Source organism: Castor canadensis, chromosome 17, assembly GCF_047511655.1.
Source record: "Castor canadensis chromosome 17, mCasCan1.hap1v2, whole genome shotgun sequence".
Taxonomy (NCBI): Eukaryota; Metazoa; Chordata; class Mammalia; order Rodentia; family Castoridae; genus Castor; species Castor canadensis.
The window spans coordinates 22666249-22690210 of NC_133402.1; the positions used below are offsets into that span (position 1 = coordinate 22666249).

General features: G+C 36.9%; 2 protein-coding genes across 2 annotated transcripts in view; one reads left to right on the forward strand and one right to left on the reverse strand.

Annotated features, from left to right (window-relative positions):
- Positions 1-2379, forward strand: part of Pdzd9 (PDZ domain containing 9) — a 20422-nt gene extending 18043 nt beyond the window's left edge. Inside the window, exon 5 of the mRNA XM_074059966.1 lies at positions 419-2379. Within this exon, the coding sequence (XP_073916067.1) occupies positions 419-809 (391 nt within the window). The 3' untranslated portion in view covers positions 810-2379. The remainder of the gene's footprint in view (positions 1-418) is intronic.
- On the reverse strand, positions 2131-23962 carry Uqcrc2 (ubiquinol-cytochrome c reductase core protein 2). The gene is made up of 14 exons (XM_074059965.1): positions 23804-23962; positions 20482-20565; positions 20234-20383; positions 18698-18762; positions 17147-17203; positions 16805-16929; positions 15485-15582; positions 12727-12784; positions 10079-10174; positions 9579-9778; positions 7787-7867; positions 5750-5826; positions 3350-3503; positions 2131-2391 (listed from the first exon to the last, which is right to left on the reverse strand). The coding sequence occupies exons 1-14, from the start codon at positions 23834-23836 to the stop codon at positions 2308-2310; spliced, it is 1362 nt and encodes a 453-aa protein (XP_073916066.1). The 5' UTR covers positions 23837-23962; the 3' UTR covers positions 2131-2307.

Below are 23962 nucleotides of genomic sequence, written 5' to 3' on the forward strand. Positions count from 1 at the left end.
GTAGTCCATCTTAAGTCTGTGCAAAGGTTTTTAAAGTAGTCTGAAAAAAATCAAGGCAGAATTTATGTTTGACTGGAAAACAATTTAAAGGTACTTTAAAAAATAAAAAGTTTCAATGCTGTAGAAAGGTAGTATTAAAGCTAATTTTTAAAAAAATGAGCTAAAGCCAAGTTATCAATGTTCAGACATTAAGAATCCATTTTGTCATGCATAGTGGCTCACACTGTAATCCCAACTACTCAGCAGGCAAAAAGGTGAGAAAACCCACCTGCAAACTAAAGCCAAAAAAGGGCTGGGAGCATGGCTCAAGTGGTAGAGTGCATGCCTAGCAAGCAACAGGCCCTAAGTTCAAACCCCAGTACCACCAAAAAAAAAGAAAAAAAAAAATCCATTTTATGTACTATTTTTCTCATTTCAGCACACCAAAGAAAACTGAACAGGCAAAAGACGAATCTTTTACAAGCAGCGATGACAATGAAGATGTAGTCATAGATAACAAATTTAGATATTACAGATATCCATGGTCAGTTGGTCATTATCCTGCAAGGAGACCAGTATCTATCTCCAGAGAATGGCATGGATATAAAAAGAAGAGCCATACTATCAGTGTGGGAAAAGATATTAACTCTGATGTGGTGATTCACAAAGACCACCAGAGAGAAGTGAGAGCCCCTTCTCCATATTGGACAATGGTGAAGACAGACAATGAAAGCTCTTCCTCAGCCTCCTCTACCTCAGATGCCTTTTGGATGGAGGACTATGCCCAAGCTGAGAAGGGCAAAGGTCAACCAATATCCAAGGATGATTAGGCAGCAGTTTGTGATCTGTGGTCATTAGAGGATTTACCTGAAAACACCCAATGTTTGTGCCTCACCATGTGTGCATGTCTGAAGGAATATTTATAGGAAAATGTGTAACTTGTGCATTGTCTCTCATGACTGCATTGAAAAGCTTTTAGAGACCTTCTTCAACATGATAGCTAAAGACTGCCCTGGCCTCACAAAATTTGTTTTCAAAAGAGAAGCGTAATCAAGACCCTCCTGAGAATTCATTATCATTTAGAAAATACAGAGGAACCTAGTAACAGAATGTCTGAACATAGTAGAGAACTTCACTTTTTTAAGGTAAATACATTTTCTTTAAATATTCTTTAGATATTCTTTGGCTAATTGTTCACATTAGAAATCTCTCCCCCTCCTCCTTTTAACCCTACTTGAATGTTGGGCTAATAGCTAATTATCTGGAAGAGACTGGATTGAAAGAGGTTAGGGAGAAGGAGAAAAAAGTGGCCCAGTGACAAATAAAATTAATAGGTATACAGGATTTGATTCATAGGGAATTTCTGTTTTTCAGAAATAGTTTTATTGCACCCAAGTGGTGGTGGCACACCTATAATAATCCTGGCTACTCAGGAGGCAGACATCAGGAGGATCACAGTTGGAAGCCAGCCTGGGCAAATATTTGTGAGACCCTATCTTGAAAAAAAAAAAAACCCATCACAAAAAGGGCTGGTGGAATGGCTCAAATTGTAACCTGAATTCAAACCCCAGTACTAGAAAAAAAAAAAGTGTTATTGTGAAAAAGGGGGCAAAAACCAGATCTCTTACTGCTGTCATCCCAAAATAAGAGATTTTTCAACGTGTATTTATTTATTGGTACTGGCGTTTGAACTTGGGTCTCACACTTGCTAGGCAGGCACTCTACCTCTTTAGCCACTCAACCAGCCCTCAACTTGATTTTAATCTTAAAAAGCTACCAATAGTCTGGGAAATTTTACGCTGATAGCTGCTTAGCGTTAATGTTAATGGTTTCTGATAATTTTTTTTTGGTTTGGTGGGTCTAGGATGTGAACACAAGGCTATCCATTTGCAGAGTAGGAGCTCTACCACTTGAGTCCTAAGTTTCTGATAATTCTTAATTGATATAATTACTTAATTGATATTCAATTATCATGTCCTTTAGAGCATCTAAAACAAAGATCTTGGCATATAATAAATACTCACTTACTAACTAGGAAAAATTCAAGGGCTGGTTGTAGGTGTGGCTGAAGTGGTAGAGCACCTGCCTAGCAAGCACAAGGCCCCGAGTTCAAACCTGAGTACTGCCAAAACAAACAAAAAACACAGGAAAAACATTTAGACAGAATGTTTTATTGACTAGGTCAGCTGGGAATAACTACCTGCATTTATGGTTTATGGTACTTTACCTCATCAAGAAAACAAATGTTAAATTACAGACTTTTGACTTTAAGGTGTGTGCTGGTCTGAGAAAATGTTCAGCTCTCTTCCATGAATATGTGCTTCAGTGTTACAATTCATCAACAAAAGGTGTATGCCCCAAATTTCCACTTGCTGCCATTGACTTCTGGCCAGAAACAAACTTCTGTGCAGCCTTTAAACAAACAGAAAGTTAAAAGAAATAATGTGTCATCAAGTAAATAAACTTGTCATTTAAACAATTTATGGAGAAGATATTCTAAGTCAGCAATTCTATAATAGCCTCTTACAATGAAAGTTAACTAGGAGATGGCTAGTGATTTATTTTGTTTGATGATCATCATCATATGTGTAAATGACCAAGCAACAGTACTAAGTACTTTTGATAAGAGAATAGCTTTGTAAAGGGGAATAAGAAAAACCTCACTGACACTGCAAAATAAGGCAGGCAGAATGGCTTTAGGCAGGGTTGTACTTGATTCTGTATTACAATGGCAAATAGTCTGGGTCAATCAAAATACTTTGACTGTTAATACAGAAGTCAAAATTTATAGTCTTGTCTCTTTCTTCCATCTCAGATTTTAAATGTAGAAAGGACAGGGAAAACCCACTGGCTTTAGATTATTCTGTAGTTCATATGCTTTATTAGGCAGAGTGGTGAATACAAAGAAGTCTTAGTCCTAGCTCTCAAAATAACTCAATTTTGTAGGGAATAATAATAATAATATATGTGGAAAAAAAACCTAAAGCAGGAGAATGTCTTAGGCTGAAAAGAGTAAAGAAAACCTTGAGATGCTGGATGAAAGATTGGCAAAATGAGTTTGAGTGATATCTTGAGAGTGAAGAGGAAAAAAGAGCCACAAATTATTCAAGTTGAATCATATGAAACTGCCAGTATTAGACTCTTTCTTAATCTCTAAGATTTTAAACTGATTTAAACCAATGAGGAATCTACATACATCTATGAGTTGACACTTAAAAGTAATAAGCACTTCTGCCTCCATACTAGGAAGAGGCACAAAAGAGCTCAAGAATAACACATAGAACCCAAGGAAGCTCAGGCAGTCCTTCTGAAATTGGATCATTAAAGATTAAGTTCTCCAATGTTAAACAGCGAGATTTCATTTGCTTACATTTATGACATCAGCATCAGTCACTAAGTCAATTTGCTGAAGGACGGTGGAGGGTGGCACATAAGAAGTACCAACTAGAGCCTGGGACCCAACTTCATCCAGGAAACCCTCAGAAGACTCTATGGACATTAAGTATCCAGCCTTCAGCTTGTTCCTGTTGATAAAAGGCAGGAGTCAGTTTTATACAGCAAGGCAATTATAAAGTATGTTATTCAAACTCTGCAATGTTTTTGGTAAACAGGAAAATTAACAGCTTTAAGGTCTTTGTTCTATGTCTTCAGTTCACAAAATACTGTATTATTTATATTACTATCTGGAAAGCTGTCAATACAAAACTGTACTGAAAACTCAACAGACTGCCTTTTATTTTGGACTCGAACTTAGATCTAGGTAAAACTATTTTAATGTGAGGTTTTGATTTATGAAGCAACTCTTGCCTTGTGATACATTTTTAGTGATAATTTCAAACATCTCTATTAAAGAGGAATCTACCTATGTGGGCTCATAAGGCACTGTCTGCTGTCAGACTACTATCTGCTGACTATACATATATATGGAAACAGATACATACATATTTTATCAAGTGCTATTTCTCCACTGGGATTTGCTTCAATGAGGGTATAGCACGATGGAGAAGGCAGGTGGAGAAGGACACTGCAAGTCTTCTAAGCCCCACAGCTTAAGTTAGGGCACAGAAGCATCAATTTGAAATAAAATAAGACAAAATCCAATCCACAATTCTATAAAGAAACTGTTATTACTTATAAACACGATGTTCAAAAAGTACTTGAGTTATGTATACCTCATCCTTTGGCAAGACTTCAATTTAAATGTAATTATAATTCAAATTTTACCACACTGTCACCTTAATTTTTTATTAAAAGGACTTTTACCTGTAATAAACTTTATGAAGAGGTTATTAGTTTATCCCTTTAGCACTGACATTTTTTCTCTCTCATTATAGGAAGACTAAGAACCTTGTAAGAAAAATTATCAACTCCATCAAAATGACAGAAAACAAAAATACTTTGACATTAATAAACCAAATTTTATTTTCCACCTTATAAGAACTGCTACATTTATTAAGAAAATCATTTTTGGGGAGAGGGAGAAACAAGAAAATAAATTTTCATTTCTGGTACATCCCATCATTCTCTGGTTTCATGTAAACATTTCAGACTTTTTTTTGTTTTTTGGCGGTGGTGGTACTGGGGTTTGAATTCAAGGCCTTGTGCTTGCCATGTATACATTTAATAAATTGTGTGTACTTATTCAAGAGATACAATTTTGTAGTGTGATCAGAATAACAAAACCACAGTAATGGAAGTAGAAATAAGTAAGGTTGTTTCATCCTGGGTTGTAATTCACCTTTTCATACTTCCCCTGTGGGCAATACTAAATGATCATAAAGACCCTTCTGAGCTACAGGATCCCAATTTCCAATTGTCCTAAGTAGATGAAGTCAGATTTAAATGCCTTAAACTGTATGAAAATGCAGGTTGATTTTTAACTTTGTGCAACATCAGTTTCTTTTTGTAAGAGAAACTCCCTGAAGGGCTAATGAATTAGGTGTGGTGGTGTTAGCACATTCAATCTGGACAGTGGGAATTAAAAAAAAAATCACCAAATACCACATAAGTATTTTAGTCTTTCTTATAAAACTACAGTATCCTAAAGATACACAGTTGGGAATTTACCAAGGTGCCTTGGTATCTGGAGAGAATTAGTTCCAGGACCACCACAGATAACAAAATCCACAGATGCTCAAGTCTTTTGTATAAAATGGCATAGTACTGGCACATAACCTCATGTACACACACTACTTAAGTAACAGCTAAGTGTAAATATACAGCATAACACTGTTCAAAAATACATGGTCAAGAAATTAAGCAAAATTATTAACAATTATATTTCTAGATAGCAGGACATGGGTGTTTTCCTTTTTATTTATTTTTGAGATGCTGGGGATTGAGCCCAGGGCTTTGCACATGGTAGGCAAGTTTCTTACACTGACTTTCCCGTACATCTTTTATTTATATATTTACTTAATATATAATTTATATAAATATAATAAATTTATATATAAATATAAATTTATTTATATATTTACTTTGTGGTACTGGGGTTTGAACTCAGGGCCTACACCTTGAGCTACTCCACCAACCCTTTTTGTGATGGGTTTTTTCGAGATAGGGTCTCAAGAACTATTTGCCTGGGCTGGCTTCGAACCATGATCCTTCTGATTTCTGCCTCCTGAGTAGCTAGGATTACAAGTGTGAGCCACCAGCACCCGGCTATGTACTTCTTAACCCTTATGAGCATACAATATTGTTGTAACTACAAAAATTACAACTTCCAAATTACTAAAACATGAAACACACAGTTAATAGGTAAACTTACTTGGCAGCCTGGACATCTACACTGGAAAGGTTTCCTTGAGCAACTGTTTTTACTTGGTTGTAGGCAGCCTTGATAACCTACAACACACAAGTAAGTGTTAGTCATTTTTGGCCAGTGCCAGAGGCAACCAGCACTCCTTACTAAGACAAAAACACAACATGGGAGGTTAGTTCCAGAGAAACAGCAGAGTCCGTTGGGAATTCTGTCATTACTATATGTTCCTTAAAGCAGTTGTTTGTACAACTTGTCTTATCCAAGCAGCCAAGCTTCTCACAGAACTTAAGTGGCAGAGGGGAGACGATGGCCAAAGAGAATGGGTCTTCCTTAGGCAAACACATGGATTTGTCATCACATACAAAGAATAAGCATCTCTAAAATTTCTCCAGACTCTCACAGTGTCAATTTATAACATTCTTACTTTTCACTTATCTATGGGGCTGTTCATACTTGCATTGCTAGTCAAGAAGGAACTGAGTTCCAGTAACATGGTGTTTGGTAAATATTTGCTGGTCAAATAAATTTAGTCACTTTCATAGCCACTCCCCAGACTTGAACATAATCTAGACCTGCCCTAGGTTATGAAATCCCCTAAAATTTGAAAACCCCCATTTCCAAAGCCCTGACCTCAGGGCTTTTTTGTTTGTTTGTTTGCAGTGCTAGGGATTGAACCCTGGGGCCTTGCACATGCTAGGCTCAACCACTTGAACCATGCCCCTAGTCTTTTTTGGTTTTGAGACAGTGTATCACCATTAACCTTTGCTGCTTAGGGTGGTCTCAAAACTCAGATGTTCCTACCTTTGCCTCCCAAGGAGCTGAGATTTCAGGGATGGATACCATGCCCTATCTGGCTTCAATCTTTAATCATGCTGTCCTTATTCTTTTACTCTCCCAAGATCTCTAGTGCCTTGATGTATTTACTTCCTTGGGCTTCTGTCTGGCCTAGATCCAGGCATCATCCTTTTTATCACTCTTGCTAGTGCTCCCAACTCCTTATTATCTTCCTCCTGCTTCTGACCTGCCCAACTTGGCAGGACTACAACCTGGGATTAGACCTACTACTTGTCTCCCTCATTTTCCATTAGTGGTTGATTACACTATGAACCCATGGTCACCCATTTTCAAGGAGACACCCACACTTCTGTTACTGTCCACTCTGTGCATTTAGCCATTTGTTCCAAATCCCATGCTTTTCCTTCAACCTTCCTCCTCCCTTCTCTCACTGTCAAACATGACAGCCTCCTACTTTATGAAGCATACATTTCCTTATCTTCCCAACATTAGCCTTTATCTCTAAGGCTATAACATCCACTGTTTTATGGATCCTACTTGTTCTTGCTTTTCCAAATTTGAGCCATTTATCATTTCAGAACTCCTCTTTCTATTCCATTCTATTTTTTCTTAAATGACCATTCTCTTCCAACTTAATCCACTTCTGTAACTATCAGCCTCCTCTCTGTGTGAGCTTTTACTTGCTTACATCACCCTCTCATTTCAAACTAAACTTTAGTTCTGGGGAAAACTGGTAAGATCACCAATGATGTTTGTACCAGATTTCTCTGTGGTAACTAATGGGATGCTAATTCATAGTGGATCAAAACGGTGTTAACCACACTCTTTCCTGGCCTCCAAATATACCAATTTCTCTTCTTTTTCTTTGCCTTTCCAGCCACTTTCCTTAGTCATTTGTCCCACAAATGGTATTGTTTCCTATAACCTAAGCTTCAATTTTTTTCTCTTTTACCCATAACCCTGAGGTCAACAGTCTCTACTGAGGACCCATGCATATGCACCAAGATAAACTTCAATGGTATCACATTACAGAGACCTTGGATGTATAATGGCATTCAAATATTCCATGTTTACTTGTTTATTTTTTTTGTGGTAGTAGGACTTGGACTCAGGGAGGGCCTTGTATTTGCTAGGCAAATGTTATTTCATTTGACCCATGCCCCTAGTCCTTTTGCTTTCATTATTTTTAAGAGATGGGATATAGCATTTTTGTAGGGGCTGGTTTTGGACTGTGATCCTTCTACTTACATCTCCAGCAGCTGCAGCCTGGGAGATAGTATAAATACCAAAGAGTCCAGAATCTGAATAAATGGCATTAAAGGCAGAAACCTGAAACATAATGAAACTTTATTGTATGATATTCTACCATAAGGTTGTCTAGACAAAAACTTATACCTTTACAGTATAAATGAAATAGATTAATATTTAATATTAATATTAAAATAGATTAATATTAAGTCCTTTCAGGGGCTGAAGAGTTCTCTACACAGGGCACCTCTTTCAGAACTGCAATGGTTTTTAAGTTTTCCATTCAAATCTTTCTAAACTGACTGCTTTTTTGCAGAGTATTTGCTAACTTTCGGATGATTAAAGACAGACATTATCATAACATATTGCAAACATTACCATAACATATAGTATGGCTAAGTGGTATAGAGATCAGTGGCCTTTGGCACCTGACAAATCCAGTTTCTTTTTTCTGCTGTTGGTGACTTTTTCAACCAATTTGTTTTTACTACTCCTGTGCACTAAAGTCAAAGGATAAGAGAAAGATTTTGCTTCATGGCCATTATCTAGATGTCCAAGGTAACAGTAAGTTTAGCCTCTGGATAAAGATATATTACTGTCTGGAGTGTGAGCAGTTTCAAGATCCTTAAGGCAAAACTGATTGTCAAGTACCTTGTTTTGCAGTGTTTATATGGACCACATACATAAAAAAACTCCTCAGTTGTTATTAAACGTACAGACTTTCAGATTCCTGCTACACATGTGGATGCATTTGAGGAAGCAGCCTGCAAGTTCACATTTTTAACCATGTTGCAGATGACTCTTATGCACATTAAAGTTTGAAAACCATTGGTTTAGTCCATGTAAAGCATACAAAAGAAAACACTTCAGTTACTTCAAGTTTAGTTATAATTCTAAGGCTATCCTAGTTACACTCCAAACTTATGGCCTAATTCTGAAACAGCAATTTTTAGTAAATTATGTCACTGGATTAGGATTAAACTCCAGCCACACAAAACCTTCAGTAACATTCAATGGTAAAAAGCTCAGCATTAAGAAAACATAATCTCTTGGATTATTAACCAAGAGAAAGACAATCTGGAGGAAATTAAATCAGCAAAATTTAATTTTGGACTAATTTAAGAAAATGGCTTTCAAACTATGCTCCAGGGAACCCTAAAACTCCATAGAGAAGATTCAAAGAGGTTCACACTCAAGGAAGCCTTCAAAATTTCTCTGAAGCTAAAACTTTTGTGTTACACATTACAGCTGGAAGTCATATGGAAAGAAAAGGTTCCTTAAAAAAGACAAGTTTTTTAAAAAAGACAACTACCACTCAAATACTAAACAGAAAAAAAAACCAGAATATTGACTTTAATTTCTATTCTTAAGTGTCAAATAGCCAGAGACTTACTGATATACTGATCTAGTACATGATCCATGTACTATAGCAGAAACCATGACCAACATTCAATCCTACAGATCATTATGTCCGTTAGCTTTTAAAGGCATGCATGTGGGATTATTTATACTGGACAAACAATGCTCACTCATTAAATAATACTTTGTTGGCTGACAGTTTATATTCTCCTGCTTATTTCTAAGCATTCAAGTCCCCTTTTTAAAAGAACTGAAAAGACAGTACATTTTTGATAGATCCTCTAAGGTACTAAAACCAAGCCTATATACATATTTTCTATTTGTTTACCTTAAATTTTAACAGCAGATTAACATTAAGAGCATATTATTAAGACTATATCATAAATACTGAGCTTCTGAAAACAAAAGGAGAAATATCACTGCTCAGACTCACATCAAAGGGCTGGTGATTTCCTTTGGCAATAGCCTGGTGTAGGAGGCTGGTAGCATTGCTGCCCCTCTTGACATGTGGTCCAGCACCAAGGACATGCTGAAGAACACTAAATGCATTTGCTTCTGCACTTCCTACGGCAGCACTTTCTGCTACCACAGCAGCATGGACAAGGCTGTCTCCATTCTGCTCTCGAATTTCACCTGGGGCCATGTAAGGAGAAAGTGAGGAGAATGGCTTTTGTTTTATTCATCAGTATTCCCCATGACACAGTATTATTAAGATTAAGCTTTCTGTGACCCTGTGTTTTCCATAGGTCATCCTACCGTAACACACACACACAAAACATGTTTAATATACAACACCCAAGCTGTCCAATCCTTTTCTTCTGTACTGAGATGGTTTGGTAGTAAATAATCAAGTCTACTGTACCCCAACATGCTGTTCTAGCAGAGATACGTCCTTCTGATATGTTAGCAAACCTAAAAGAACAGAATGCTTACCTCCCCGGTATTTGGCTTTTGCACCAGGTAAACCAAGCCCACCCCTCATGTTGAGAAACTGTTCAGCAATTTGCTTTAGGACAGGATGACTCACACCTGTTTGAAAAGAAAAACAAAGCTAGAACTAGAATTTCTAAGACATAATTATAAAATATCTACTATTGTTTCCTTGTTTTAAAATACATGATAGATAACAGGACTGGTGGTGTGGCTTAAAAGGTAGATCACCTGCCTGGCAAAGTGCAAGGCCCTTGCAAGCCCAAGTACCACCAAAAAAAAAAAAAAGAAATAAACACTGGCAGGGGGAGGTGGCTCAATGTATACATATGTAAGTAAATGTAAAAACGATAAAATTTTAAGAAAAGAGAAAAAGAAACAAAGAAAACATGAGTTTTCCCAACATAATACCACTTTCCCAGATACCAATTTACAGTTTACTATTATACTGTTTACTATTGTATTCATCTGGAATTTTTTCAGTATAGTTATTATTAATATTATCCTTGTTTTCTTTTACCTTTGTTCTCTTTTTGGTGGTAGTGGGTTTGAACTCGGGGCCTTGTCCTTGCTAAGCAGTGCTCTAGCACTTGAGTTATTCTCCCTTTCAGCCTTTACTTTTCAGGTAGAGTCTTGCTTTTGCTTGGGCCTTGGACTGTCATCTCCTACCTATGCCTCCTGCATACCTGGGATTACAAATGTGAACCACCATGCTCTGCTTGTTGAGATGGGGTCCTGCTAACTTTTTGCCTGGGTTGGCCTTGAACTGTGATACCCCCCAATCTCCATCTCCTGAGTACTGGGATTACAGGCTTGAACTGCCATGCCGAGCCCCATTTTTATTTTCTTTTGGTGCTGGGCTTTGAACACAGGGCCTAGAGCAGGCTAAGTACATGCTCTACTACTCAGCTATGCCCCCTGCCCTTGTCTTTAAAATGGTGTCATTCTATTGTGTTTCTAATTTGCCTCTCATAATTTGTCAAACACTTAATGGTTATAAAGTATTCCACTCTATGAATATACCATAATTTATTTAATTAATGCCTCTGTGATGGACTTTAGCATATTTCTAATAGTTGGCTATTAAAATAATACTGCATTGAGTATCAAAGGGCATAATCAAAAGAGTGAAATACAACCCATGGAATGGAAGAAAATATCTGCAAATCAGGTATCTGATAAAGGTCTATCTAGTATCCAAAATACAGAAAGAACCCTTACAACTCAAAAGTTAAGAAAACAACCTTGTTAAAAAATGGGTAAGACCTGAACAGCCATCTCTATAAAGAAGCTGTACAGATGGCCAAAAAGCACATGAAAAGATGATCAATGTAATTTGTCATCAGAGAAATGCAAATCAAAACCTCAGTGACCACTTCACACCCACAGGATGGGCATATTCAGAAAAAATAGTAAGATAGTAAGTATGAGGATACAGAGAAATTGGAATCCCTGTGCACTACTAGAGTGAATATAAAATGGTGGAACTAATTTGGAAAACTGGTATTCCTCAAACTGTTAAAAAGAATTACCATGTGTGTTGGCAATTCTACTCAGAAGCATATATTAAACGAAATGAAAAGGCATTCTAAGAAAAACTTACAAATGAATGTATATATTTACTATTGCCAAAAGGTGGAAACAACCCAAGCGTCAACAAATGGATAAACAAAATGTAGTATTTTCCTACCATAAAAACTAACAGTGAAACATGCTACAATATGGATGGACCTTGAAAACTAATGTATGATTCCATTTGTATGAAATTCCCAGTGACTGCTTATGGGTGTGGAGTTTCTTTGGGGATGAAGAAAATGTTCTGAAATTAGATGCTGGTAATTGCATGCTCTCTGAATTTATTAAAAACCACAGAACTGCATACTTACACTCTGCCACTGAGCTGTATCCCCAGCCCTAGGACAAATTCTTAAAAGAAAAATTGCTGATCTAGGAGTATAAACATTTAGAATTTTAAAAGATACATTCAAACACACCTCCAAAAATGTGCCAACTTACACTCCTACCAACAATTTTTGACAGTACCTATTTCTCCATACCCCAGTTAATACTAGGCAGGATCAAACTTTTAATGTTTGTCAATCTCACAGATTAAAAATTTTATTAATTATTAGTGAGGCTGATCATCTTATAAAATTACTGCACCTCCCCACCCCATTTTCCCTATGAATTCTGTTTGTGCCCTTTGCCTATTTTTCTACTGAAGTTGTACTTCTTTTTTAATAGATAGCTTATAAAAGCTCTTTCCTTAGAGAAGTTCACCCTTGTCAGAGGTTTTGCACATACTGTAAAGAAAATAAGTATAAATCACAATATTAATTATTGGAATCTGTGTTCCTAACAAATGATTAGTAATTAACATCTCATCATATATTGCTTGTCTGACACAGTTTTCAAATTTTGTTCAATCCTATGTTCATATAATTACATTTTAAAGTACTGTTTTTGCTGGCCATTGGTGGCTCATGCCTGTAATCCTAGCTACTCAGGAGGCAGAGATCAGGAGGGTCACCACTGAAAGCCAGCCTGGGCAAATAGTCCACCAGTACCACAAATAAATAAGTAAATAAATAAATAAAAATAAAGGATGCGCTTAGGGAAGCAATCTGATATGCAGGCAATTCCCAACTTACCAAGTCCAACCAAAGCCATTCTTGCACTTGTAAAATGGTTCTGAACAAAGTGATGTAACTGAGAAAGTAAAGCACATTTGTTAGGTTATATTGGTAAAACTATTAAAACACACTAGTACAGTATGGCAGGAAATAAATACCCAGGCTTAAATGCTACTGTAATGACTAACTTGTGTTGAAGTATACTGGAATTTAACTATAAAAATTATTGATTAAAGGAACTAGAATCCACCAGGTGTGGTGGTGAATGCCTGTAATCCCAGCACTTGGGAGACTGAGGTGAGAGAATCCTAAGTTTGAGGTTACCCTGTGCTACATAGTGAGATCCTGTCTGAAAACAAACAAACAAAAACCCTAGAATTTAATTATCATTATGGCTGCACAACTCTATGAATATAATGAAAACCCTGAATTATGCACTTCAAATAGAATGTATGTTATATGAATTGAAACCAAAGAAGTCCATTATTGAAAGGAATGAAAGGAAATTGGGGTATACATTGACTTGAACTCAAAAGAATATGACTCAATTTATGATTTTTACAATATGGTTTAAGCAGTACAACTGGATTCTTGTGTCTTTACCCAGGCAGTAATGAAGTACCATAAACAATCTATGGCAGGCCTAACAGAGTTCTATCACCACCATGCCCATTTTTGAAATCAGTCTCCTCAAAGATCTTCTTGCTGAGGTCACTGTCAGTATAAGAGTTTCCAATCTGTGATAATCCAATCTGAATTATCATAGAATTACCTATGGATCTTAAAAAAACAAAGCCAAACACTATCACTGTCCCCCTACTCCCACCCTATTTCTGAGACCTACACTATAGACTGATATCTTAGAATCTTTAAAACTAACCAACTACCCATCCATCCAATCCAACATCCAGGTTGATCTGAGGATCAGTGGTATTTGGGAATCACTGTTTATAGTATTAATTTAGGCTTAATTTACATAAGTAGGACTAAATCATGTATTCTCAACAGGAGAGGTACCTCCAGGGAGCTGAAAATTGGTTCTTGGAGGGGAAAAAAACAAAACAAAACAAAACAAAAAACCTCACTCATTTTACATATAAAGTACAAATGTATATATACATATGTATAAATATACATAACACATGCAATACATACATACACATATGTACACACATATACATATAAATATATAACACAGGTAGACATACAATATCTGTGGTATTAAAAATCCTTGAGAAATTTTCCTTGGGGAGGAAAGGTAATAAAAGGTGGTAATGATGAGAAAAACTGGCTAAAATAAGGAGACTAAACTTTTCATCAATTTCTCAGAAGCTATGCACTAAAATGATGGTAGACATCTATGGAGTTACCTTGGAAAGTCATATTCTTTTCTTTCAATAGAAGCTGCCATCGTTCAAAATATTCTACCACCAATTTCTTTAGAATTCCCTTTAACATAGTGGCACGTTTAATAAAATACTAAGTAACTCTGAAAGAACCAAATTATCCAATGTACGCTGGTATCTGTTTTTAACACACATAAGCCTTTAAAAAAATTTTTAAAAAATTTTGTTTCTTTTTATGTTTCCTAATTCATAAATTACTTATCTTTAACAATATGCTATGGAATTTTTATATATCAGTTAATATTTTTGAATGGTTCAACAGTGTGCAATTCTACAGACATACGGTAATTAAGTTAATCTCTCAATGCTAGACATTAACTTGTTTCTAATTTTATACAATTTTAAGACAGTGCTATGCTGGACATCCTTGAAGATAAATGTTTTATTCTGTGCATTTTTTTAGTTACCTCAGTGATATTTCTTCACAGGGTAAGTTCGATTTCTGAAAAATTTCAAAACTTATTTATTAGAAGCCAGTCTTATGAAAAGTGATGCCTGTTCAAGTTGGATAGTATGAGTTATAATTTTTAGATAAAAGTAACATTGGAATGGTGGACATTAAACTGGTAAGTCAAAAGAGAAAGGGATATAGTTTAGTTTTCTGTAGGAGTTAACTAGAAATGAAATGAGAATAAAAACCTTAATTTCTTTGAAAGTGCTGGTAATTCCAAAATTAAGCAGGTGGTAGAAGCAGGAAATTAAGATTGTATGTACCAATCTATGCTTGCAAACTCCACACATTCAGTGTCTGCTGTGACATCTGACAAATCTGTACTGCCAGCACAGAGAGGCTGATGACGGAACAGGAAGTAAGGAAGTAGGTTTCATTCTTGCCTCCATATTTGGAAAGACCAAATATTTTAGTGAAGCAATTTACTGTGATATTTAACCACTTAATTGTTGCTTTAAAAAGATACATATACACAGAAAAGAAGAAAATCTTCTGTGGAAGAAAATCTATCAGTGTTAACACTCAGCACCTATACTTATGCAAGATACTTCTTTTCCTTCATTTAGATTGTCTTCATTTTCAGATTTTTCTGTAATGATCATATCCTTTTTGTCTTTTTTTTTTTTTTTAACAGTACTGAGAATTGAACACAGGGTCTTGTTCTTACTAGGCAGGTGCTCTACCATTTGAACTACACCTGCAGCTCTAAAAATGATTTTTTACATTAGAAGATATACAAAAATTGTTCAGATAGAATTTTGATCATAAAGCAAATCATGAGGAAAAATAGGCAAGTAAGATCAATTTCTTACAATTAGGAAGTATAAAGAAACATTAGCAAATACCCTAAAATGACAGACAAATGTTCAGTTTAACGTGAAAACAAGGATGTTTTAAAATGACCTGTTTTACTAATTACCTCGTCGGATGTCACTTTTCCAATCCTATAGTCAGGACAGTACAAGGAATTGGCCAGTGCACTCCTATAAGCAGCAGCATGCAAATTCTCAATGACATCTGTAAGACAGATGAGTAAACAAGCAGTTACTAAAACGTAATTTCAGCAGAGACAACAGTATTTTTAAAAACAGACAGCAACAAGTCTGTACAAATTTGGGACTAAAGTAGTAAGAGGATGTGAAATTTTATCATTATTTAGCCTCTAAATGATAATACAAGTTTTCACCATAAAGACACAATGTTTGAGAAGACACGTTTAATCCAATTTGAACATTATGCAATGAATACATGTACCAAAATATTACATGGTACCCAGTTAATATGCACATTTTTTTATGTAGAAGTTAAAAAAAAAGAAACACAAGAGGTGGACTCAGGTCAGGTGACAAAAGGCCATATAGACTAGGCTGAAGGGTTTGGACCTCATTCCATAGATAGATATTAAGTTGTCTTTAAAGGATTTTCATGTTAGAAGGATCACTGTTAAGGACTAAAGTTGCAAACCTGGAGGTACAGACTAGAGCAGTCTGAGACTATATAGTAACTGTTTATTCAGAAAAGATGAGGGCTGGAACTTCACTGCTACTTGTGGGAAGAAGCCACTTTAGACATGTGAGTCATCTTTTCTACGACTCTGCCATTCTATTTCTTGGTATAGGTGCTGAGCAACAAAGATCACATTCCTCTGTGACACAATGCATCACTTTGCAATGCCATTAGTGATATGAACCAAACACTATGTTTCAGTCACTTGACAGGATCCTATCTGGACAGGCCTGCATTCTCAATGAAGCCTGTGTCACACTGAGCCCCTAGAGCTGGGCTCCTACTGTGGTTTACCTGCACATTTCTGCTCCCACCAGAAGTTGTGCGACTTCTAAAGAGTTGGCAGGCATTGTTTGTTTACAGATTTGTTTTGACAGCTGTACTTGTCAAGATAATATAATGAAGCATAAAATATGAATTAAAAAAGTTCTTTTAAAAAAAAAATTAAGTAGCTTGCTTTTGAAAGACACAATAATGGGGAGTTGATTAAATAGTAATAGTACAGCAATAAGCTACCAGCAGAAAAAGTGAAAATAAACTGCTGCTGGGTTTGGTGTAAATGAAACAACTTAAATAAAAGAATACACTTAAATAACTGAACAAATTTTTAATAAAGGTATTTTCAAACCCAAGTAGAAAAAAATTTCAACAGCAATATTTTTTCTCTGTAAGATGGTCTTCTCAAAAGCCAGTATTTTAGAAACAACTGAATATAATCTGAAAATGTACTTACGAGCCTGTGGGTTCTGAAAAGCCACAGCCTTGTCAATCCTTAGCTGAGACTGAAGAGCAGCTACTTCCCAGCGACGAAATTCTGGTGCTGTGGTGACATTGAGCAGGAACTCCATTAGAATCTCACTATAGAAAACATCAAGATAAAGTACAGGTTAAAAATTTAAACCTTCAAAAGGCTACATAACTGCAATGTTCTTTACATTACACTTTTAGGCCTCGTGGTTAGGAGTGTTATGAGCACAAGGTTTGTGAACAATAATCTAAAACCAACGTCAGACAAAGATGAACTGAGCAGTTATTTTATAAAAAGCCAATGTTGTAAACACATGCAGGTACTTACGTATCACCCCGCAGGCATTCCACAGTGTATGCCATGCTTTCTCGTGTTGCAGTCACACTGAAATGGAAACAGTGAATTTTTATCTGAATCAGAATAAATTTTTTTTTTTTGTTTTTAGGTACTGAGGTTTGAACTCAGCACCTACCCCTTGAGCCACTCCACCAGCTCTTTTTTGTGTTAGTTTTTTTGAGATAGGGTCCCACCAACTATTTGCCTGGGGCTGACTTCAAACTGCAATCCTCCTGATCTCTGCCTCCTGTGTAGCTAGGATTATAGGCATGAGTCACCAGTGCCTGGCTGAATAAACTTTTTCTTACATCTTCTTTGTTAAATGAACCAATTCCTTTGGAAAGTTTTTGAAGTACTATCAAGAAGTACAAATAGCAATGTATATATGTTAACTAAAATTTAAAAATACTGAAAAAAATTAAAAAAAATGGCAAATAAATCAACCTTAAAAAGGAATAAAATTCTGCAATTTATCCATATTGAACCCTGTGGACTGTATACTAATGAACTAAGTTACCAAAGGACAAATACTGTATGATTTCATTTACACAAAAAACCTACAAGAGTTAAAAGTCAGAGACAGAAAACACAAAGGGGTTGCCAGGGGCTCAGGGAATGATGGGAAAGGGAAGTCACTGTTTAATGGGCACAGAGTTCCAGCTGGGATAGACTATACGGTTCCAGACATGGATGGTGGTAATGGTTGCTGCAGGTCACTTAAGACCACAGAACTGAAACTTAAAAACGGTACATTTTATGGCATGTGTATTTTACAATAAAAAAATGACAAATGAAGCTGAAGATCTCTTTTATGGTCTTCATAGGCCAATTCCCTCATTCTTCCCCATTCCAGAAACTATTATCATAAGTACTCTGTATTTAAGTTCTTCCACACGGATATTCAGATCTAGCTCACTTCCTAACTGCTATGGAGTAATTCCATCCACATGACTATATTATACTTTAGCCATTACCCTGAACATTTAAAGTTTTTAGTTTTTCAATGGTCTTTACCTTTGTGTATGTGGATTAAAAACTATTGAACTTTTGACTATTACTAGGTGATTCCTGATCATTTTCTAAGTAGTTGTATCAATTTATACTTTACACCAGCACAATAAAGAGATTCTCCACCTCCCTTATCTCTGCCAGATTTTTAAAAAATCTGATGGATGTGAAATGCTATCAATCACATTGCTGATTACAAAGACTGGTGTTTCTGGCTTCCTGTTCTGGGAATAAGCTTTTCCTATCCTTTGTCCATTCCATTTCTCTTTGGCTATTTTTTTTTTTTTTTCTTTTCTGACATGTAGTGCTTTATTTTTCCAAAAAGAAATTCTTTACATATTACATATATTGCAAGTATCTACTCCTAATTGGTAACTTAAATTTTTACTTTAGGGGATAATTATGTTTTATATTTTGATGCAAATTCATCAGTCTTTTCCTTCTGCTTAACCATCTTAATAACGAAAAGTTCCCTTATAACTTAATATCTTCTGGCACTTTTACTATTTATTCTTTATTATTTATTTAACAAACCTTAATTTACCACCAACTGCTTCAATTCCACGGGTTATCTTGAAAGATGAAGCTCCTTTTGTAGTCTTGAAAAAGAAAGAATGTATTCTTAGTAGTTCTTTAATGCTGAGCTTGCCAAACATTACACTATATCAAATTTATTGTTAACTATTAGCAGATTAAAAGGATCTTTAATAAAAAACAGGTAACTTTTAGTGAAGAATGATAAAATTCAACAAAAAGCACAAGTGTGTGAGAGTATGTGTATGTGTATGTATAAAACATAATTTTTTTTGGGGGGAGGTGCGGTTTGAACTCAGGGCCTGCGCTTGTTTAGGCAGGTGATGTACCACTTGAGCCACTTTGCCAGTATTTTTTTGCATTGGTTATTTTTGAGATAGGATCTTGCTTTATGGCCAGGCTATCCTAGACTGCAACCCTCCTATTTTTGCTTACCTGTGTAGCTGGGATAACAGGCCTATGCCACCGTGCCCAGCACTGACTGAGATGGGGTCTTCCGAGCTACCACGCTTGGCTGTTTTTTTGTTTTTTGGCAGTACTGGGGTTTGAACTCAGGGCCTTGGTCTTGCTAGGCAGGTGCTCTACCACTCCAGTCATAACCCAAGCCCTGTTTTTTTGAGTGATGATCTTACTATGTAGCCCAGGATAGGTAGTTCAGGCCACATAGTTCAGATTTGCCTCAAAACTTTTGATCCTCCTGCCTTAGCCTCTTGAATACTGATATTATAGGCTCATGCTACCAGTTTGGTTTAGATTTTTACATAAAGTGTATTTATGTAAAAACTCTGCTGGTAATATAAGCTTATTAGAGTCCTTAATCTATTCTGAAAGAGAATTATATGTGGGGAAAAAAGAGTATTTGCCTTTCAATTTTTGGCACTTTAAGATTTTTAGAGATTTCTAATTTTCTAACACTAACATTCAGATGGATACTAATTAAATGGTTCTCTGTAACAAATACCCTGTGGTTTCTCAGTTTCTATAAGGGAATTTTATTGTGTTGAACAGTGTTCCCCCTAAATTTATGTGCATTCAGAATCTGGGAATGTGACTTTATTTGAAGATAGGATCTTTATGGATGTTTAATATGAAGTCATACTGGATTAGGGTAGACTCTAAATCCAATGACATGTCGTTTTAAGAGGGAAATTTGGACATAAGGACACAGAGAGAAGGCAGGCCAAGTAATTAACAGAGGCAAAAATTGGAGCGACGGGGCTGCAAGCCAAGGAATGAAAATGATGGTTGGCAAACACCAGAAGCTAGGAAGAGGCATGGAAGGACTTTTTTCTTATAGCCTTGAGAAAAAGAATGCCCCTGCTGTCATCTTGACTTGTTGTAAGGTACCCTGACTTTGACTTCTAGCCTCTAAAATTGTGAAAGGATAATTTTCTTTTTTTTAAGCCACCCAGTTTGTGGTAATTTGATATGGCAATTGAAGGAAAACTAACACAGGGAAGTTGCTTTCACTTTTTCTTTTTCACAGGGCCAAAATACCATAGCATTTCCAAACACTGAGGTAATAAAGGCACTTACCAAACTGGATGAAAGACGCAGCAAATGAGAGGTTCCTAAATTGTTGGAGTCCTCATTTCTACTGCTTGCTTTAATAAACAAACCAATTCTTGATACAGGAGCATAGTTTTCCAGAGAAGCAATCACCAAGCCATTTGGTAGTTTGGTAAACTGTAGTTAAGATAAAGTAGACATGTGATTAATCTCTCTACGTTACCATGGAGAGTAAGGCATATATGGGCTTCAGTGAGCAAGACAGTGGGACTAACCTCAAGGTCCTGAGGATGGAGAGGCACTCCTGTGGGGGTTGCTGCATCTTTAACTTTGGGGGCAACTTTGAGGGAATAAAACCTCTAAACACACACAAAAAAAAGAGGTTACATGTTTTCTCCCAAGAATAGTGCTTTAATATAAAAGTACTCTATCTTAGTGTTGCCAAGTGACATTAGACGTTCAGAAGTAAAAAGACCAAGAACTGCCTCCCAGTGTTTATCTGAATAATTTATTTTTTAATTTTTTTTTATTATTCATATGTGCATACAATGCTTAGGTCATTTCTCCCCCCTGCCCCCACCCCTTCCCTTACCAGCCACTCTGCCCCCTCTCTCTCCCCCCCACCCCCTCAATACCCAGCAGAAACTATTTTGCCCTTATCTCTAATTTTGTTGAAGAGAGAGTATAAGCAATACTAGGAAGGAACAAGGGTTTTTGCTAGTTGAGATAAGGATAGCTATACAGGGAGTTGACTCACATTAATTTCCTGTGCATGTGTGTTACCTTCTAGGTTAATTCTTTTTGATCTAATCTTTTTTTCTAGTTCCTGGTCCCCTTCTCCTATTGGCCTCAGTTGCTTTTAAGGTATCTGCTTTAGTTTCTCTGCATTGAGGGCAACAAATGCTAGCTAGTTTTTTAGGTGTCTTACTATCCTCATCTCTCCCTTGTGTGCTCTCACTTTTATCTTGTGATCAAAGTCCAATCCCCTTGTTGTGTTTGCCCTTGATCTAATGTACACGTATGAGGGAGAACATATGATTTTTGGTCTTTTGGGCCAGGCTAATGTCACTCAGAATGTTCTCCAGTTGCATCCATTTACCAGCGAATGATAACATTTCGTTCTCCTTCATTGCTGCATAAAATTCCATTGTGTATAGATACCACATTTTCTTGATCCATTCGTCAGTAGTGGGGCATCTTGGCTGTCTCCATAACTTGGCTATTGTGAATAGTGCTGCAATAAACATGGGTGTGCAGGTGCCTCTGGAGTAACCTGTGTCACAGTCTTTTGGGTATATCCCCAAGAGTGGTATTGCTGGATCAAATGGTAGATCAATGTTTTAGCTGAATAAATTATTATGGGTTTATTAACTCACTAGTTTACCCAAGTCATTGTTTTGGACAGGGGATGAGACGGGGGTTTGAACTCAGCACCTTGCACTCGCTAGGCAAACACTCTACCACTTGAGACACAGCTCTAGCCCTTGCTTCTTTTTTTGAGATAGGTCTCACTGTGTAGCCCAAATTTGCAATCTTCCTGCCTCAGCCTCCTAAGTGGTGGGATTACAGATGTGCCACCATGCCTACCTCAAATTATTCTGACTTGTATTTATTTGTGATTATAGAGAATACTAAATCCTCTGTGTTCACTTTTTACTATGTAAAGAATCACTGTATTTTCTTTAGCTTTTAACTATAACTTTAAAGTTTCAAGTGGTTTCTTTAATGCTAATGCTTTGGAATTTTTTTGAAAGTGTAGGATTGCTATGTCAACATCCTTTTATAGATTTCACCCACAGCAGATTCTCAACATATATATGCAGTTACCAGTAGGGTAAAAAAAGTCCCATTAAATATCAGATAATGCACCTAAAATGCATTTGTTCTATTTTTAGGTAAAAGATATACAATACTGAAAAATTCACTCTGATTACAAGGTTCACAAAGTTACTAGTGGAGATGCAAGATGCTCCAAAGATCCAATGAACATGTTATTGGAGTTTCTTGAGGACCCTCTAAGTGTCTATAATGCCTCTACTATGTGCTGTCCATGTTGCTGTTGATAGACATTCTGCACCTGTGTTGTACTAACTTGGCTCCTGGTTTTCATTTGCTCTTAGTACTTCCCTCCCCTCCCTTTTAAATTACAATTAGCTCTGCTTTGTCATTATCAGTTTAGTTTGCTGGGTATTGTATAAGTAGTCCACTTGTGATTTTGGCCTTGGCCTTTAATTTTCCAAAAAGTAAATTTCATAATATATGGGCATAGGAATTCAAATATGAATATTCCACAGTTTCACTACCAACCAAGATTTCAATTAATATGTCTGAATAATGACATTCTTTTTCTAGTTATCTGTCCCTTTCAAATAAGTAAAGAGTTATCCTAGTAGTTGATAACACAATATGTGTAAATTTATTCTCATGTAAAATAAGTGCTATAATTAGAAACAAAACAATTGCTTTTAAGTTTACTGCAATTTGTTCACTTTGGTCCTCTCCAAAATGACTTCGGTCATCCTTGAGCTTTTTTTCCTAATGGAAAATGAAATGGAGACTTGGGGGACTTTTGCCAGTCTGACTGGGGTTCCCTCAAAGGGTTTATTGTCGGTTTCTCTAGGCATGCCAGGAATACAACTATAGCAAAACTTGTATACTCTGCAAATCATACATGCATTTAAACATAAAGTACAAGAAAAAACCATTCCCAGGTCTGGTCTTTTGTATCTCCCTTTAGGATTTTTCAATTCAGGAACTACAGGCATTTGGGACTGGATAATTCGTTATTGTAGGGAGCTGTTTTTATGCTGCAACTGTAGGATGCCTCCTAGCAGCACCTTCCCCAAGACCTGTCACAAACCAAACTGTCTCTTGATATAACTGTTCACTGGGGGTAAATTATCTTTGCCGAAATTTTAAAAATGCTCCCTTTTTATCTCTCGGTAACTATTTCTCCACAGTGATAAAGCACTGAAACTTGAGGAATTTCCCCCAAGTGACAGCTATATTTAATTTGGGTTTGAGGGGAAGCCTTACTTAAAATAGCTTTTGAAGACAGACCAAGAGCACTTCCTGGAGGAACCCTCCAGCTAAAGATCAAGAAAAACACCCCTATTGCCAGGATACCGCAATAATTAACAACAAAGTCCAGGTACTCATAAGCGCTGTATTCGCATTAGTTTATTACACTTTTCTCATACGCCCACTTAACCGTTGGGGAAACTGACGTTCTACGGTTAAACCACGAACAGGTGCCGCCGCTGGAAAAGGCAGCGAGGGGCTAGATCGGCGCCTGCCTCCCGCCTCCCTGCGTCTCACGGTCGCCTTCTCGGCGTGACCTTCAGAAGGAACTCGCTTCACCTCCACTCTCAAGCCCTACCCCTCTCTTCATGTCGCTGGCGTTAGGTCCCTTCAGCTCACCGGACGAGATGAGTTTCCAGTACCTAACCTAGCCTGCGGCCTACTTAGCCCGTAGAGTTCAACTGAAGGACAGAAGGACGCCTAAGGCCTGTGACCCCAAACCAGACCCACCAGTCTTTATCGCCCCGCCAACAAACTGTATCCCAATCCTTCCCCGAACCCGCTGGCTGTGCTCACCGAGAACGACCCAGCCTTGGTTAGAAGCTTCATGGCTCAAGAGTTGTCTGACCCACGGCCAATGCCACTTAAAGGAAGGAAAGATGGTGGCCAGTGACCCCAGTTTCCCGGCTTCCCCCGCGAACCATCTTTCCCACGCCCCCTAGTTAGAGGGACTCT